This window comes from Bombus flavifrons, chromosome 6 (assembly GCF_040668555.2).
Source record: "Bombus flavifrons isolate JBK064 chromosome 6, iyBomFlav1_principal, whole genome shotgun sequence".
Classification (NCBI taxonomy): Eukaryota; Metazoa; Arthropoda; class Insecta; order Hymenoptera; family Apidae; genus Bombus; species Bombus flavifrons.
The window spans coordinates 4,909,817-4,929,743 of record NC_138447.1 but is presented as its reverse complement, the minus strand read 5'-3'; the positions used below and the strand labels follow the sequence as shown (position 1 = coordinate 4,929,743).

The following is a 19,927-nucleotide window of genomic DNA, read 5'->3' as shown; positions in this document are numbered from 1 at the left end:
ATATAGCGAAAATGCTTTTCCAAAGAAAGTTAATTAGTAGTAGATTTATTTGACATTCATATTAAAAAATTTTTAATAATACTGCGCTATGCTCTCAAATAAGTTTTTACTTTATATTTATAACTGAATATATTAAGTATAATAATCCATGATTTAAAAATATATGAATTAAAAATAAAATAGACGAATACGTAGAATATTTTAAAAAGTATTCGTTTTATTTAATGTTGTATTTCAAGTAATATATTTGTATATACATTTCTTAAATCCTTAATAAATCAATTTAAAAAAAAATTAATTACTTAAATATAAAATAATCTTGTAATAGCACGGAAATATAAATTAATAAAATACAAAATTTGAGTAATGATTAAATTATTTATAAAATAAAAATTACATTAACGAACGTTGCAAAAGGAACATTAATATTCCTTAGTATGTGGTTGATACAAACTACGCAGCACTCAATATACGATACATGATACACGCTATCATTGTGTATTATAATAATGTACTTGTATTAATAAAAAACGATTGATTAGAAATTGAAAAATTGTATTTGTTCAATATTTTTATTATTTTATATACGCATAATTATTAATTAAATAGAGTAATAAGAAATATTAATGAAATAGATATAATTAAAAGATTAAATTCTAATTTATATTGATACTGAATATATTATGCGATTGTATGTGAATTTGATAGAGAATCATACTTAGAGAGATTAAACGAAGAGTTAGCAGCTGAGCGCGCGTAACTTCAGTTCCGCTCTAGCAAAAGTTACTAGATGAATGCCCGCGTTTGTATTCGAAAACATATGTAATATGTACCCACCTTACTACTAGTCATTCTGTGTTTAACAGTACGCGCGTATTTCGCGGCTATCATCGAATTTAGCCGACGTTAACCGATGTTTAACGAAGCTTGTGAGTTCCGTGTGTGTTAAGTGTTCGTTGGTGTTCAGTTGGTGCGCCTCGACTGGGCAAAATCGCGTAAAATGGAAACAGAATTTCGTTGTGAGGTTGAGGTTGGCCGTTGAAAAAAGTGAACATGGGAAGGTCCAAGTTTCCCGGGAAGCCGCCAAAGACGGTCACCAGGAAACGGATCAAAGTTCTCGGTCAACCCGAGACAGCCCAAAGCGATTCGGTAACCGTCGCCGAGAACATCTACTACGGACTTTCCCTGTTCAACGAAACATTTGGTGACAATGAAAAGGTAATTCGTAGTTTACTTTCATGAGGACTACCTGGTGTAAGGCGTCTAATTAGTTACAAATCGTATCATTCTTTCTCCACTTACAAACTATTGTATTTGGTTTATAAGCGCCATAAGGACGCATACGGTGCCGATTCGCTCGCCAGAAAAACTCCAACGTTTGCCTCTATAATAAAAGTTAACCTATTAGCAGAGAATCACAGACTCGGAATGGCAGATGTATATAATACATACTGACGTACCGCTTACTTGAAAATGTCAATGATTTCATAAAAGATCGCCGTTCCGATCTTATTTTTATCAAGTAACTGTGTTTTACCGATTAATTGTTACTAATTTCTTTATTCTTCTTTCAAATAAAACTAATAAACTGCGATACATATTTTATTTCTTATTATAATCATAATATACCTTCAGATTACCGAATATCTATCACTATATTCAAAACACCAAATAAAATATGTTTACATGATAAAATGTGAAATATAAACATTTGATGTTTAATTCGATAATTTTTATATCGACAAAATGTTAATGCAAAAGAAAATATATATTATCTATTTCTAAGGCTTAATGCATTTTTCTCATAGGAACATCCACCATTCCATGGCTTTAGCACTAAAGAAGCTAATCTTTCCGTGTCTTACATAAAAACGCAACAACATGACACAGAAAATACAACTGTTAAATCACCATCTGATGTTATTGATAATTCTGTGCCACAGCAGAATGTACAGACTGTCGCAGATATTAAAAGTCCTCCATCGCATACTGAAAATAATACAGAAAAACTATGTGATAAAAATATCAAACTAGCGGAAGATGATAAAAAAGATGTGACTGCGTTAAATTCCAAACGTACTACTAAATTTCACAGACCCAAGAGTCGTAGAGCTTGTAAAAATATAAAATTCTCCAATTTTATGAAAACACCAGTATTAAAATCAGTAAATAATATCTTAGATCAGCATCAACGAACGAGACAACTACGTAACAGTACTGCAAAAAGATTATTACAGAGGGCAAAATCTAACAGTAACAATGTGCGCAATATGACGGCACAATGTGGAGATAAACCAAATGCAGTAAGGAAATTTATTTTACCGGTTCGAAGTGCCCATTCGTCAAGAGTTATTAAACCAAATAAAAGATTTATCGAAGAATTAGAAGAAACTCCTGGAGCGGAACATAGTGAGAACGAAATTGGTACGCATGTAAAGAAAGCTAAAATTGCATTAAATAAACATTGTAATCAAGAACCAAAATTAAAAGACGGAAATATTACTAAACTCTACACAAAATTAAAAGATAAAGAAACAAAAAGTAAAGCCAAAAAAGTAATTCAGCGTGTAAATTCCAATGCCCAAACTCCTGTACAACCTGTAAAGAATCTTGAAAAATTAGCACCTTCTATACAAGACACACAATTAACAAAAACTGTTAGTACAGACGTTAAAAAGATTAATTTATCAGCTAAAAACAAAATGGTAAAGTGTTCATCCGATGAATGCAATAGTGTTCAAGATGGTGTACCAAATATAACCAGAAAAGCTCCAAATGCAAAATTAAATATCTCCAAAAATCAAAAATTAATTTCTGTTCCTACAAAAGTTCTTCCTGATTCTGATGTTCCAAATTCAGAGTCTTCCAGGATTCAAACTAGATCAGGAACTCAAAATGATACAGTTGATTTAGAAGTTCAGACAACTTTTGAAGATTCAGCAAAAATGAAAGAAAATAATAGCGCAAAGGGTCGAAGCAATGTTGATAGCAGCAATAAAAATACAGAGAGAAATTCAGATAATTTTGATACAGAAAGCACATTATCTGAAAGTGGAAGCGAACATAGTAATCATACAGAAGACGAACAGTCTGAATGGACTGGGATGAAACTAAATGGTGGGAAAGTTATTTTAAGAAAAGCAAGGCTAAAACTAGATAATAAATGTGTCAGTGGAACTGAAGGTCCCTTTTCAATGACAAATAGCAACAGTGTTACAAGCGGAAATACTAATTTAGGTATGAAAACAATAATGTTCACAATATGTTACTTTTATACAGTATTTTCTTTTAATTCAAATATTTGTATTGCACGATCAAAAATGTAGAATAATACTTCGAATAAATAAGTAATATAATCGATCATATAAATGATATACGAAATAAGAAAATAATAAATTCATTATGCTTTTATGATGTTTTAGGTTTAACAGGTACCATCAAATGTGGGGTTTGTGGTGCTGTACGGTTCTATCGATTTGTGAAACAAGCTCGAAAATTCGGTATTCACAGTTGTGAATCATGTAGAAAGTTTATCAGTAAAATGATTAAACGACAGGCTTGTGCAAAATCTACAAATAGTACTCTTCCAGTCCTCCAATGTCATAAAGGCGATGGTTTATGCTTAGTACCACCTGTTGTAAGAAGTCAGCAATGGAATCTCATGAGATGTGTTTATAAAGCTAGATGCCCAGCTTGTTGGTTAAAAATGTGCTTGAAATGTTACAACATTCCTTCTTCTTTGAGAACAGGCTTAAATACATTGTTACCGCCAATGATGAGAGATCCTCTGAATATTCCATTGATATTGAATCAAGAAGATAATGATAATCAAGGACAAAAATTAATATCTTCTAAGTTAGGTTGGCCTGCGGAAGATAGTTCAGAGAAAAACCTGTTCAAATCAGCTATGAATTGGAGAAACATAGAAATAGGTCAAAAGACAAGCTATCAAGGAACTGGTGGTTTTCTATATACAAAGTTAGATAAGTGTAAGATCGATCCTTCCAATTTATATATCCAATGTGTATACTATATATCTTTTCTTAATATGAATAATTTGCTTTTTCAATTTTCTAGTTGACTCATCACTGAATATATCGCCTAATAAAAAAAGAAGAAAAAACAATAGGATAAAAGTGAGGAAGAAATTGAAGAATCCAATGTTCTCCGTGCCACCTTTAAATCAATGTCCACAACCTTTGAGACAGAGACTCGAATTGAAGGGACCAAGAGTGAAACATGTTTGCCGAAGTGCAAGCGTGGCTCTTGGTCAACCAATTGCAACTTTCCCCTCTGTAGATGGAAAAGAAGATACTGAAAGCAATAAGCACATTCCGAAAAATTTAAAGGAAAATGATAGGGTAGAGAAAAAGGATGACACAAAAGAAAAAGAGTCACAAAAACATAACGATGAGAATACTGTAAACCATAATACTGTCAATGCAACGCAGCAACCTCATCCAAAAAGAGGCAAATCACAACAAAATATATCAACGTCAAATTTTCAAGTAGTAAGCACACGTCGAATTAAAATATACAGATATATATATTTTGTTAGATACATTATATTAGTACAGTAAAATATATAAAATTTTAATATTATAGTTATATAATATTACATAACATGAATATTTATAGTTTTAATAAAACTAATCACGTTGTAGGTGCCTAAAACGAATAATGATGCATTACACACAATATCGATAGATTTTTGGGAACAGTACGATCCTACAGAAGTTGGTGCAAAAGGCTTTGCCCTTATAGGTTCAGAACTCTTTCAAATTCCTGCTATTTGTTACCTTTGTGGAAGTGCTGGCAGAGAACCAGTAAGTAACGTATACACCTATATTGTTATATATGATCGTACATTATAAAAATCTTTCCAGCTCATCCACTGTCAGTGCTGTTGTGAGCCATATCATGCCTTTTGTTTGGAACCCAGCGAATGGAATGCTTGTGCTCAACCAAATTGGTGCTGTCCTCGATGTACAATATGCCAATCCTGCCATCTAAGATCTGGTCCAAAATTGTCTTGCATTCGTTGTCGTCAATCATTTCACCATTCGTGTTTGTCAAAATCTGGTGTTAGTGCGAGACTTTACAGTCCTGAAAGACCTTATGTGTGTCAAAATTGTGTTAAGTGTAAAAGCTGTGGTAGTGAAGGAGTTAATGTCCATGTGGGCAATTTACCATTATGCTCCATGTGTTTTAAATTACGTCAACAAGGAAATTACTGTCCTCTATGTCAAAGATGTTACAACGAAAATGATTTCGATACAAAGGTAAGTGTACATATTTTATTTAGAAAATTTACTAAATATATATTTGTATGCGTAACTGTAAAAAATGACATGTGTGTACAGATACATAAAGATTTATGGGAAATACTACGATAAATAATTAACGCTTTAAAACGGTATGTAAACTCGTTAAATAAACTCTGCATTTTATTTTTTAGATGATGGAATGTAGCGAATGTTCGTATTGGGTACATGCCTATTGCGAAGGAATTTCTGACGAGCGTTATCAAATTCTTAGTTATCTACCCGATACTATTGAATTTACATGCAGCCAATGTTCTTCAAATCCTAATTCTGTTTGGAGAAATGCCATAGAAGCTGAACTTAAGGCTGGTTTCATAGGAGTTATAAAAGCGTTAAGTAAAAATAAGAAGATTTGCGCTGCTTTGAAATGGAGCCCAAGAAAAGAATGTTTATGCATATCTGTTTCTAATGGGAAAAAATTGGACTTTTCAAATGAGAAAACAGATTCAAATATAACCAATGTCAAAGAAGGCCTGAACGTAGAAGAAGCTGAAGAAAGTAATTGTGAAAAGATTAAAAATACAGAATTTGGACATAATAATAATAATTCAAAATCTGATTCGACAAATAAATTGGACGAAGATCAACCCAGCGATAGCTGTAACAGAAGAGGCTTAAGACGTCTTCGACAAAAATTTCATTTAAAAGAGTGTTCTGTTCGGGTAAAGAATTGCGCTGTGAAAGATACTCAAGACAATGATAAGAAAGATTCGGTAACTCAAGAAAATACAAATAGTAATTCTAATGATACAGAATGCCATTGCTCAGAGCAGCAAATCATTGTCAGACCTTCGCCTACACTAATGTCGGTGAAACGAAAAGTCAATAACAATGAATATAAAACGCTGTTACAGTTTCATTGTGATATGGAACATGTCATAAGCCGTACTGGAACGAAGGATCTTACAGAAGCTTATCACGAAATTTTACAAGATGTGTTCCCATGGTTTAGTCCGAAAAGTATAAGGAATAATAATGGCAAAAGCGATCCGTTAACAGCTACTAAAGATATTGGTAAAGACGATAGTCCAGTTACAAAATTTGATGATTCTATTCTGGAAGTATGGAAAGAAGAGGTGATCAAAGCACCAAAAGCAATCGCAGCTAAAACAGCAAATTTATATAACGTTCATGTCGAAGATAGTAGATCATGTTGTTTGTGCAAAGGTTTAAGCGACGGTCCAGAGACGAAAGAAGGACGGCTACTATATTGCGGGCAAAACGAGTGGGTACATTCGAATTGTGCGCTCTGGTCTAATGAAGTATTTGAAGAAATCGATGGTTCTTTACAAAATGTTCATAGCGCTATTTCAAGAGGTCGATTAATTCGTTGCACAGAATGTGGAAAGAAAGGGGCCAGTGTTGGCTGTTGCGCGAAGAATTGCAACAGTACCTTCCATTATCCTTGTGCTAGAAACGTTGGTCTTGCCTTTAACGACGATAAAACAGTATTTTGTTCTTCGCATTTAAATAACTGTACGCATAAAACATTGCAAAATGAGAATGAATTTAGTTTACAAAGACCAGTATATGTAGAATTGGATCGTAAGAAGAAAAAATACGCGGAACCAAGTAAAGTGAAAGTTATGATAGGCTCATTGATGATCGATTGTTTAGGTACAGTCATACCTGAATATTCTGATACAATTGAAAGAATTATACCTTGCGATTATAAATGTTCTCGGCTATATTGGTCTACGGTAAACCCATTTAAAATTGTAAGATATTATATTAGAACGTACGTGCAGATGTATGTACCAGAGGTTTCTTCCAATTTAGAAAATAATATAACTATTGATCATTCTAAAGAACAAGAAGAAGAAGATACATTAAATACAGAGAAAAGTGAATATTTAGCTGTAAAACAAACTCTAGATGCTTTGATCGATGCAGTTTGTAACAAAGAAGTGGATGAAAATCTGGCAGAACAAAATAATACAGATCTTTTACCTCCAGAATTGAAAGAAGCTATATTCGAAGATTTGCCACATGATTTATTAGATGGTATTTCCATGCAAGATATATTTCCAAAAATGACGTACGAAGATTTTATAGCAATGGATTTGAAAAATGATGGGACCTTCGCGGCAGATCTATTCAAGGATGATATGCTTGCATCCGAAGTAGACGAAATGATAAAGCCATCTGAAAGTAAAGTTTCAAAGATAGATCCTTCTTTAGTAGAATTAGGGTCGCATAACGATTTATGGGTTCATTTGGAAACGAAAACATCCGTTCAAGATCTAATGGATGATTTGTTTAGTTCAAAAAATCAAAAACGCGGAGGCAGAGAACTGAAGCGATCTAAATCGGAAGTAATATCGAATAGCCCGTTAATCGTTGGAGGACAAAGGCATCATCAACGATCTTGCAGTTTAACGTGGAGTTGTAAATTAGATGGTACTTACGGTCCCAGCATAAAACGAAGGAAATTGTCTAGGAATTCAAGCATGACGAAATCAAACGAGACAAGCGTGATGGTATTAGATTCTCAAAACGAACGGCCGCCTACTTTGCACGAGTTAAGGATTCCAGACAGTATCATGGTTACTGTAGGCAGAGCAAATACACCTAATATTTTATCCGATTCTATGCGGGAATTAAAGTATTGCATCGAGGATGCTACCAGTGGTATTAATCGTAGAGTAATATCCAGTAGTCGCGAGGAAGGTAAAGAGCATAAACGGTTGTTTTGGCATGCGAGGCAACAACCGCGAATATTACAAGTCGACGGCCCTGCCGATCCAGGCAGCGCCAGTGAATGCAGTTCACCGGAGTATAATATAGAAGAAAAGAGTACGGCATTACGCGTGGCAGAACATTTATCGATTCCGCAATTAGACGGCATCAACGACGAATCCTCGTGCGACAGCAGCGAAATTACTTCGTCTAGCGAAAAGGACTGCTGCAACTCTTATTATACAAAGTCTTCGAATAATATTTTACGATCAAAGCGTATATATGGATTTATTAGATCGCACATTGGGAAATACGAGGATAAAGCACAAAAAACGAAAGGAGGTGACGGCCTTTCCAGCAATTTTCAACAAAGATCGAACGCAGCGCAACAAACAAATCCGCGGGAGAATAATTTGAAATTGAATTTGAAAATTCCACAGTTAGACGGAGCCGATGATATTTCTAGCGACGATGAGTGCGTATCACCGCAACACATTGAAAATGAGACGACTACTATTACATCTCGATGCGATGCACCATTCGATCACATAGATCGCCCTGTAACTTGTAAACGATGCCGCTGTACATATAGAACGCAAGATAGTTACAACAGACACTTGGCAAATTGTGATATCATGATAACGAGCGACAGCGATTCCGAAACTATGGATAATAAATTAGCATCGCCTGATTCTAGATTTTCCCCGAGTATCGGATCCGTGTCTCCTCAATTTATAACGTTATCTCCATCTGAGGGGCATACACTTTCATCCGATTATCCAGATATCCAAGCTACTTCGCCTTTGGAAGCTTCCGTACCATCGCCTCATCCGGCTATTCAAATCGAACCGATAGCACAAGCGATTATTACACCGCAAATTCATACGCACGCTACCGTCGAAACCGTTCATCAAACGGTATTAACATCAAACGATATGATCGTACAAACGCAATATACTAGAACTACAACTACGTTACCGAATGCCACGGTATTACCTCAAGAAAGTACTGTTCAAATAACAGAAATCACAGATCCCCCATCTGTTGCAAGCGATTCCAGTATGTCGCAAAATATCATCAATACGCCTATGAATTCTCCAGATGGTGCAAGTTCCCAAACGGTTCCAAGTCCACAAATATCGCCTACGTTTTCTTCCACCGGCGTACAAACTGCGTCTTCGACCGAATCGTCACAAGGGAACAGTATTCAGATAACGAAGTTGGCTAAATCAAAATCTCCCAGAGCGCCAAAGTCTCGGACGAAAGGAATCAAAACGCAAATCGTGAAAAATAGTATACAGCCGCACAACAATGGACATGCCAGATTTCAACCGATGCAGAACAATACTCCGATTATACAGTTGCAACAAGCTCAAAGACCGAGTGGGCCAACTGTCATATTGCAACAAGCATCTCCTGGCATCATGTCCGCGTACGTTGAAACATTGCAACAACAGTCCGGACAAAACCTTCAGTACGTAACAACGATCGGTGGTCAGCATGAAACTGCTGCAGCGTTTAAACCTCAGTTCATAACAGCTAATCATTTAATTCCTGGTGCATACATACAAGCATCTTCCGACAACTTGTTGGCATTGCAAAACGGGGGTATATCGATATTGCCAGGTGTACAGATCGCTCAAACACAGCCAACGGTCCTTGGAACGATTATACAGCAACAACCTAGTGCGATTCAATGTGGAGTTATTTCGTCGGAACAGTTATTATTGAGCTCGACGCCAACGCTAGAAATGTTTACAGATTCAACGGGCAGTATGTTTCTGTCGAACCAGCCGATGTATTACGGTTTGGAGACTATCGTAAGCAACACGGTGATGTCATCCAGTCAGTTCATGACTGGCACGGTACCGCAAGTATTGGCAAGCAGTTACCAAACGACAACGCAAGTTTTTCAAGCTTCTAAACTGATGGAACCTATCGTAGATGTTCAGGCTGTTCCAGGTGTTCCCACTGTGACGGCAGTGCAGTCCGTACAAAACGTATCCGGAGTACCGAGCGTACCAAACGTTGCTAATGTATCCAACGTAACCAATATAACCAGCATACCTAATGTACCTAGCGTAACGAATGTACCTAATGTTCCGACTGTTCCCACTATACCGACTATACCCACTGTAACCACTGTACCCACTGTATCCAATGTCTCTAACGTATCTAATATGCCAAGCATAACAAATATACCGAATGTGTCCAATGTACCTACGGTACCTAGCGTGTCTAACGTGCCTAGCGTACCTAGCGTACCTAGCGTACCTAGCGTACCTAGCATACCTAGCGTACCTAGTGTACCTAGCGTGCCCAGCGTGCACAACGTACACAGCGTGCCTAGCGTTCCTAGTGTACCTAGTACAATACCCGGTGCATCTAATACACCTAGCATACCTAATGTACCTAACGCATCCAGTATGCCTAGCGTGCCTAACGTATCGAACGTACCTAGTATATCTGGTATACCTAACTTACCTACCAACGTATCCAGCGTACCCGGTGTATCTAGTATACCTAACGCATCTAATGTATCTAATATACTTAATCCAGCACCTACTTTGTCCAGTACTTCTAACATTACTAACATACCGGCTGTACCTACCGTTCAAAATGTATCTAACGTTTCAACCTTACCATCCAAAGTTGGCAATATTTCCGATATGTCTACGGTACCCGGTGGTTACGTGGTAGTAAATCAATCGACCACGCCTATAGTAGAATCGTCTATCGCAACATCACAGATTCATATTGCAGCGACACCCGAGCAAAATTTTCCAACGGCCACTTGTAACACCATGCTGCCTGTATCTTGTCAAAGCGTCGTAGAACCAGTAACATCGATAGAGCTATCGTCGGATACGTGTGCATCCGAAGCTCAAGCTGCGGTAAGAGTGACATCGTCTCCAAAGTTGTTGCAAAACTCAATACCGACGATACCGAGAGTAGCTGTCCGGCCAAGTCCAGTTTCAAACTCCGTTGTGCAACCTAACAACGGACCATGGAAGATTACAGAACCGTTGTTTGGCTCGGAACAGATGATGAACAATAATGTCCGACCGTACTTTGACTCGAAACACGTGTCAGAGAATACCAGTATGATAAAGTCTAGCATATCATCTAAAATACCCCCATTACCTAATCACTGTATAACTCAAAGGGATATCATTGTAAATAAGTTAAACCACGATGTAAATAATGTGCATAATAATTATAATAGTACCGTACCGAATTCAAACAATATTAATGTAAGTACAAGTAATAATCCAGTGATTGCGAGCTCGACTGTACAAAATAAAATTACAATGTCTACGAGCAACGTACCAACGAGTAGGCCGATGAACAGAGTGCTACCTATGCAAGCCGTAACTCCGAAACAAGATACGACCAAGAGCATGCAGAAAACAGAAATGATCATAGAAGAGCCAACGAAACCGGTAATTAAGCCAGCAGAACCGGAACAGAAGCTTGGAACGGAATCTGATAAGAAACAGATAGTCGAAGCTGTGGCGCCAACGGTGAAGAAACCAGCAGAGACCACTATAAACAACATAAACGAAACGCTGAAATTGAACACCGAGACGATCGAGAAGGTGAAGGAAAATCTGAAATTGGAACTGGACAAAGAGAAACTGCAGAATGCCTCGTTGAAGATAGTACTGCAGAAGCAGCTGCAAGATGGTTCTTACAAAATTACACACAACATGAAAGCAGTGACGCAGAATAAGAAACCACCGCAAGTAACGTCCGTGGAGATATTACCGTCGAAACAGGTACCGCAGATAACCTCTTTGCAATTGTTACCGATAAAAACGTTCACATTGAAAACGAACAAGATCGAGGAAAAGGTAAAACCTATCGATAACCAGTTTAACATACTGAAAACCAAAACTCCACCAGTTGCCGTGAAAAAGCCAAGAATGATCAGTAAGTCGATCAAATCCGTACAGCCGAATGTACCAAATATGCAAACGCAGAAATCGAAAGGACCGACATTGATGTATGAGATAAAATCGCAGGATGGATTCACTCATACTGCCTCCTCCATGGCCGAAGTATGGGAAACCGTGTTTCAAGCTGTGCAAAATGCACGAAAGGCTCACAACTTACCTCCGTTGCCTCATAACCCTCTCACCGAAAATCTGGGCTTGGAAAATAACGCCACCGTCTACCTGGTCGAACAGCTACCAGACGTGAACAGATGTACCAAATACAAACCTCGATTTCATAATTTAGCACCGCCAAAACCGGGAGAAACGGAAAATGACTTACCGAATGCGTGTGTTAATGGTGCTGCTCGTGCAGAACCGTTCAAAGGGAGAAAAGTTCATGATATGTTCAGTTGGCTCGCGTCGAGGCACAGGCAGCAACCAAAAATGATCGCTATCTCCGAAGCTGAGTCCAGGTAAAGCATCTTAATATGTGCAATTAATAAAGTCACTCTTAATTTTCTCTTTCTTTCCTCTTTTATATATATATATATATATATATATATATATATATATATATATAATATATATATAAAAGATATATATATATATACACACACACGTATATGTGTGCGAGCGTGCGTGCGCGCGCGCTACTGTGTGTATGTATACATACACTGATACATTTTGTTGTTTTATTGTTACAGACGAGTGGCAAGCACAAATTTACCAATGGCGATGCGCTTTAGGATACTTAAAGAAACGTCGAAAGAATCGGTTGGAGTATACCATTCTCATATACATGGTAGAGGTTTATTCTGCCTAAGAGACATCGAAGCTGGAGAGATGGTTATCGAGTATGCTGGTGAGGTGTGTAGAGAGATGAAAGGCGTTGTTATTTATATAATCTTTTTTACTAACTATTTATATATCGAATGTAGTTTTCTTGGGTAATATTTTATAAATGTTTACAGGTGATTCGTGCCTCGTTAACTGACAAACGAGAAAAATATTATGATAGTAAAAACATAGGATGTTACATGTTTAAAATCGACGATCACCTAGTCGTTGATGCCACAATGAAGGGAAATGCAGCAAGATTCATTAATCACTCGTGCGAGGTATTTATTTATTTACCGAATGTATTTTATTTATTTTATTGAAATATACGTTTCGTTTTCCTTATGAATTTGAATTTATGTGAAAAATTTTATGGAACTAATTTTGTAACTTGAAAATCATATTTCAGCCAAATTGTTACTCGCGAGTGGTAGACATCCTAGGTAAGAAGCATATATTAATCTTCGCTCTCCGTCGCATTATTCAAGGAGAAGAGCTAACGTATGACTACAAATTTCCTTTCGAGGATATCAAGATTCCATGTACCTGCGGTTCCCGCAGATGTCGTAAATACCTCAATTGAGACTGCATATACAGCTATCGTAAGCAGCCAACCGTAAGCGGCACAGCAAAAAATATTGTGCTATAATTATGTGCGCTTTGGAATAGGATTCATTTTATTGAACGTTATTCATTTAATCATCAAACTATTTTCAGAGATTGCAGCTTTTTATTATTATAAAAGAAATAGATATACATTTAAAATATTAGAAGGCCAGATATAGTACACAAAACATCGCGTTATGACAATGTTACTTTAAACAGCTACACTTGGTAGTTGATTTAAGGGATATACTTATAGCAATAAATAATTGAATATGTCCTGCTTACGTACCCAACGAGCCTTGCGTGCTTCATCGCACTAAGACTCATGAAAGTGTTACTTTATCCACGCCTGTGCTTTTATGCACTTCTTTTAGACTCTACTTATTATCTTGACTATCGAGGCTTAAGCGTACGAGTTATCGTCACTTTACACTAAATCGGAAATGCTTTTAGCTTATGTGCATTTATAAGATATATACGTACACATACATGTGTGTGCAAATTTCTTCTCTATATATTATATGTTATTTTCAGTCATAAATTCAGTGATTTTAAATGTAATTGGACAAGTTTGATTCTGTGAAATTAAACAAAATCGACTTGCATAGGATAAAATCGACGACCTATATCTATAGGAACATGGACGAGTTTCCCTCGACTAGGACTTATCTTTTTCTCATTACGTACTTGAACGTAGGAACTATACTCGTTTACTACACGACGTGTATCACACAATTACGGATTACCGGCGAAACTTATGAAATAAAAAGCACACAACTTTATTGTAAGTTTCAATTTTACCAGATTGTACCATTGTAACCAGATAATTCAATGTTCTTGAAAACTTTATGTAAATCTAAAATTTAGTGTACAGTGTACGACTAACTTCGTGACATTTCATGTCTGATGTAGGGCCAGATTTCAAACGTTCTTGTAAAATATGTAATTGTTAGATTAGACATTGTCTTGATGTAAGTACAGCTACCAACTTAACTTAAGTTAGTAACGTAGATGTTTTAAGAAACAAAAAAAGAACATGAGCGCGCGCATAAGAGGATGTGAGGGAGAGAGAGTGAGAGGGAGAGAGAGAGAGAGTGAGAAAGAGAGAGAGAGAGAGAGAAGGGGGAAGAGAGAGAATGGCTAGAAGGAACAGTTTCCTGGCGTGGGATACTGTTTGAAGGTGTACCTACTTTGGCAGACATTGATGATATTTTAAGTCTTATAATAACAGGAAAAGAAATGAAAGAACAAAGAAGATTGGAAAGAAAGAGGCTTGCTTTCCCAAGAAATTGGAGCCTGTTCATTTGTTTCGAACGAACATATTACGTATATATGCGCAATTATTTTGATATGTTTTTATAGATTTTTAAACGATGCACCCATGCGTTTGTGCTTCCGCCTTGCCAATATTACAATATTAATCTCGTTACTTTATTTTTATATTTAAAGAATATAAATCGCTAGAGAATAGAGAAAAACAAACTTTTTATTTTAGAGAGAAATCCGATAGGGCGGTACCGCTCTGTTCATATAGGAGATTAATCTTCATTTTTTTCCGTAGTTTCTGTTCAAAATTCGTCTATGATTTATAAGAGGCAAGTATGATCACACGTAATCGATTACGTTGACACAGAGTGTAAAAAGATAATTAGATCATTGTTTCAAGTAAACTTTTCTAGAATACGAATATTTCTAGAAAATATTTGTGATATTTTCCCACACTGGGGAAAGTTATGAATGTTCTTTATAGGAATATATTTCAGATTTTTACGGATATACGTGTATATAACGTATATTCCGTAAAAAGCACCTTTCTGTGAAATGCAGTTTTGCCTTACCTTTAATGTACCTACGCTTTAAACCCGGTGATAGATTTAGATATACCCTGATGACTTATATTCAAACTGAAAAAAAACTAATTGTGTCTATGCATCCATTAAGCTATAATAAAGTATTTTAGTGCGGTTAATCAATTTCTGCCGAGGTGGTTGTCCCTTAAATTTGGTGCTCCATGGACACCGTTAAGTGCACTTTACACGAAAAAATGGCCTAGAGTAAGAAATAATAGGTGGCAGCGGAAGAGTTTGATAATAATAAGAAATGCGTTATATATACGAGGAATATCGATCGCGAATTTATTTAACGAAGTAATATAAAGAAGTAAATGATGGCAGGAACATTATTTGAGCACGCAAGTATTCGTCGTCAGTCGTGCAACATTTTAATCGGCCTGGTTTGGTACAAAATGCGTATGCTGATTTGTAAAAAGTTATAAAACAAGGGGAAAAAATAGAAACTTGTTCTGGTCACGAGAAATTGCCATTTTTTAGGTATTTTGAATCTTTTCTTCTCCTTTTTTTTTTTTAATACTATGATTATCAATAATTAATAACTATTATTGGAAGATGAATATTGTTAATATAATGATAATTAATTTTAATCTGTATAAAAAAAAAAGAAATAATATGACATAAGAAAGGTAATTACTTGAAAATATAATAGCAATGTTAGATATTTTATTAATATTTATTATACTTATGGATGATGGTTTTAGGATTAACAAGATCTATTAATTACATTGAACATGATTTAGAGAACATGGTGCACACGATGGTCTAATATTGTTGAAAAGATACGGACGTCTGCTTTTTTTATGCAGGAGAAGAAAGAGCATTCTTTTCTCTTTAAAATGAAAAAAGAAAAAAAAGTAATGCATTCTTGTAATTGTTATACGATATCACCGCGAGCAATTTAGGATTATGGAATATAAGCGATGTGTTTCGCTATACTTTATATTCCCATCGCAGATTACTAATATCTCTATGCTGACTGTAACGATAATCTATAATGGGTATATATTTAAATTTAAACATGTCAGTAGGTAAATTAAGAACACTGTTTTTTAATTATTTTTTTATTTGTGAAATCCATATAAAATATCGTATGCTCTGAGAAAAAAAAAAAAGAAGAAAGAAAGGGAAAGTAGATATTAGCGTTCGTATAACAGCATATGAACAATTATGTTCTATGCAATCACTTCTCTGGCGGAACTTTTCAGAGTTTACCGAGCGCTTTTCTGAAACATACTCTATATCCTCTTAAATGATTACTGATTACCTATCTCACGGAGTGTGTACAAACTCCTTAGTATTACGTATCCAGCCTTCATTATTATGGTTATTATTATTATTATTATCGATTAATTATAATCCACACGAGAAGATAGCATAATACACTGTCACTCATACTGTGCACCGTTTGTTTAAACTACACCCGTCAGCACCTTTGGAAAATGATTCATATGAAAAACAGTAAAAGTTTGGACGTGTTAGAGAGAAGGAACTCGAATATGTATATGTATACCTTACCTCGACATAAATTTAGGTATTAGAAAAGTGTTGGATATTTACTACTTTGGTGTGATAATGAAACGAGTGGTTAAGTTTACTCATCATGGACCTGTACGGTGCCCGTTATTACCTTTTACGACAATTTCGAGAACATCGCAGCGTTGCATCCTCTTATGATCGAGAGTTTCATCTCTTCGAATTTTTTGGTTCTTCGTTTCATCGGTAAAGACAAGGAATTTAAAGGGGCAGAAATTTCAAATTCAAAACGCTTTTTAAATCGTGTATGAACGAAACGAAACGAAAAAAAAAAAGATAAGAGAAAGGAAAGAAAAGAATAGTATTATTCTAATGTTTAAACGAATTGTAGAATTTTTAATATTGTACTTGTTTAAAAGAAGATAGAAGAATAGAAAGATGATGCGGCAGCAAAAAGAAATTAAACGATGGTTTTGAGAAATTTAAAAATAAAAGAAGAAAGAAAGAAAAGAGAATGAAAGGAAAATTGAAAAAATTGTCTGTGATTATCAGTCATAATAATCTTTAGGTCAACATATTTTTTAGAGAATATTTTTTAGCAAATTACAAAATTTATGATATACCCCTATTATTGATATGATATTGGATCAGACACGCTACGCATAATATTAAAATAAAATGAAAAAAAAAAGAAATGAAGAAAAAGAATTGAAACTGTAAAAGTTGCAAACTGTTTAATAGAGTTATGAATAGTTGAGATCGATGGCTGTTGTAAAATATTCAGTGTTTGGACGAATAATTATTAAAAACTATTTATAATATCGATCAATATCGAGGTACGATTATATATTATTGTATCGTATACTATAGTAGCGTTTCTATCTCTTTTGCGTTTGCATATTCATCGGAATAGATTATAGAAGAGAATTGGTCGTAGGTCCGTACAAGACGAAGTCGTGATGAATGTAAAATTAAACGAAGAGACGCTGCGGGTAAATGGGATGTATTTACTGCACGCGTTCAGCGTGTAAATTGTCGTTATAAAATCCATCTACTTATTGTAGAGAACTTATGAAATAATCGTAATATTTACATTAACCAGATGATATGCATACCACATAGAGACACATAACTACTGCTTTCATCACACGATACAAAAGTACAGACACACACACGCATAATACACACAAAGGAAGATAAGAGACACTACAAAACCGTACGCCCATGTTTTGTAATTAAATGTTTTGTTAGTATTATATGAGAAATTAACAAAATAAAAACAAAAATGGAAGTATAAACATGTATATTCCGTGCTATGTAAAAGTACCCTCTACCGCTATGTTATATCTAGAATGGAATAGAAACTGAAACTGGTGAAGTCTGGTTCTATCTTCTACCTTACAATTCTCGTTAAACACAAAGCTAGATTTTTCTCTCCTCGCGCTGGTTTCTATGTTTGCAGCCAGCGTTCAACCGAAATGCCGAGAGAAAAAGAAGAGTAAACTGCGACTCTCGCTTGTATCTCGTTAATTTTAAATATTGTCAGCGCGCAATTAGTTTAAGCATAAAGCGGCAATCTTATCTGCTCTTTGTTCGTTCTCACAAATGGGTAGACTGGGCAAGTACCATATTGTAATCTACGATACACCATTTGTAACAGCGACGTGCGTTATAGGTCATGCTTTTTTTCACGTGTGAGAATACTCTTCTTTTTTTTCCTCTGTTTTTTAATGTGTGTATTCGGTTGAGCGCGCGTCGCTGACTCATGTACGTTGCTCGGATGTTGTACGTACCTCGTCTAAAACGAGAAAAAAGGAACAGAATTTCTTCTAAAGTAGAATCGATATCTGTGCATTTGCTTGCTCACTCGATGAAACGTCCGCGAATTGGTAATTGATGTGTCGTTCGTTATCATTATGCGTCGAGAAAGCAAGAAAGAAACAGCATTAAAATTGTCTAATGTAATTTTGCAATATTCGAGATATTTAATTGTCGTCATCGTGCGACGATGCAGCAGTCGTACCGTGAAAATTCGATTCAAATGTTTTTCCAGCGAGAAACTATTACTACGCGACTTAAGATTATCCGGTACTCGAACAAGTAATTTTTCGGGGCAAAATCAGTATTAAGAATCTCAAGAGAAAATACGTACATACATGTAAATTCCTAAGAGCAATAAGTAGTTAATTCGGAACATACGACTCTTGTAGTAATAATCAATCGGCATTACAGTAACGTATCTCGTTTATCTCATTTGAATAAAATACAATTGCGGGATAAGATACGGCAGAAATCATAGAAACAGAGTATGTTGTAACGCTAGGCATACATTATTATCGTTATTTTCGCGTGTATTATTACTGCACAGTCCTTCCACAAACTATCTTAATCACATTATTAAACGAATGTAGCGTAATAAAACGTTAGATGATGTAGATACAATGTAAATACGATAATGTATCGCTTGACAAATGAAATTTTATTAATACATTCGCTTGTTTCGTATTTAAAGAAAAAGGAAAAAAAAAGAGGAAAAGAAGAAGAAATATATAATAACGCTGGAATTATTATTTAGGGGTGCACATTACAAGTAAAAAAAAATGAAAAAAAAAACTAAAGATTCTCAGATAGAAGGGAAAGGTATTTTTAATAAAATCAATTATTAAATAATTCAATGTTATTTAAGCGTAATGATACATCATAATCATTCAAAGTATATGAAATAAATGAGAAAAACAAGAACATAGTATTTATTACCTTATCGGTAAATTAGATTATTAGCGTAAACATTACGAACCAATTCGTACAACCATTGTGTATCGGAGATTATAAAAGGCACGTTACTGCAGTAACAGCATCGTGCTCGAACGTTTCCGTAGAACAGTGAATAACCTCCTCGTTCTCACGTACGGACACTTAAGAAGCATGGTTATCCTACTCCCTCTCCTTTTACTTCCAGTTTCAAGAAAAGCGTTACACGCGGACATTCGCCGCTCTTTTCTTTCTCTGTCTTTGTTCTTCGAGTAACATCAAAGTATGTACTTGTACTACGATTCCTACATCTCCGCGCTACCGCGTGTTCTCGGCAACGAGGGTTTCGCAGTTCCACTCACCTCCTCCTTTCCCTCCTTTATCTCCACACCACGATTTTCGTTACCCACCGCCATCACCATCTTTTCCACCTTCTCGACCGCAACAGCGCTTTCATGCATCCCTT

The 19,927-nt window shown here is 35.6% G+C and overlaps 1 protein-coding gene across 2 annotated transcripts; it reads left to right on the top strand.

Moving 5' to 3' along the window:
- Nucleotides 1-898: 898 nt before the first annotated feature.
- On the top strand, nt 899-19,323 carry trx (histone lysine N-methyltransferase trithorax). 2 transcript variants are annotated; one of them, XM_069115298.1, is made up of 10 exons: nt 899-1,218; nt 1,809-3,237; nt 3,423-3,989; nt 4,078-4,511; nt 4,665-4,826; nt 4,887-5,282; nt 5,459-12,414; nt 12,646-12,808; nt 12,913-13,059; nt 13,188-19,323. In XM_069115298.1, exons 1-10 carry the CDS (start codon nt 1,054-1,056, stop codon nt 13,359-13,361), a joined length of 10,593 nt encoding a protein of 3,530 aa, XP_068971399.1. In that variant the 5' UTR covers nt 899-1,053; the 3' UTR covers nt 13,362-19,323. The 2 variants fall into 2 exon arrangements, with proteins under 2 accessions (XP_068971399.1, XP_068971400.1); XM_069115299.1 differs by lacking the exon at nt 4,887-5,282.
- The last annotated feature ends 604 nt before the right edge of the window (nt 19,324-19,927 follow it).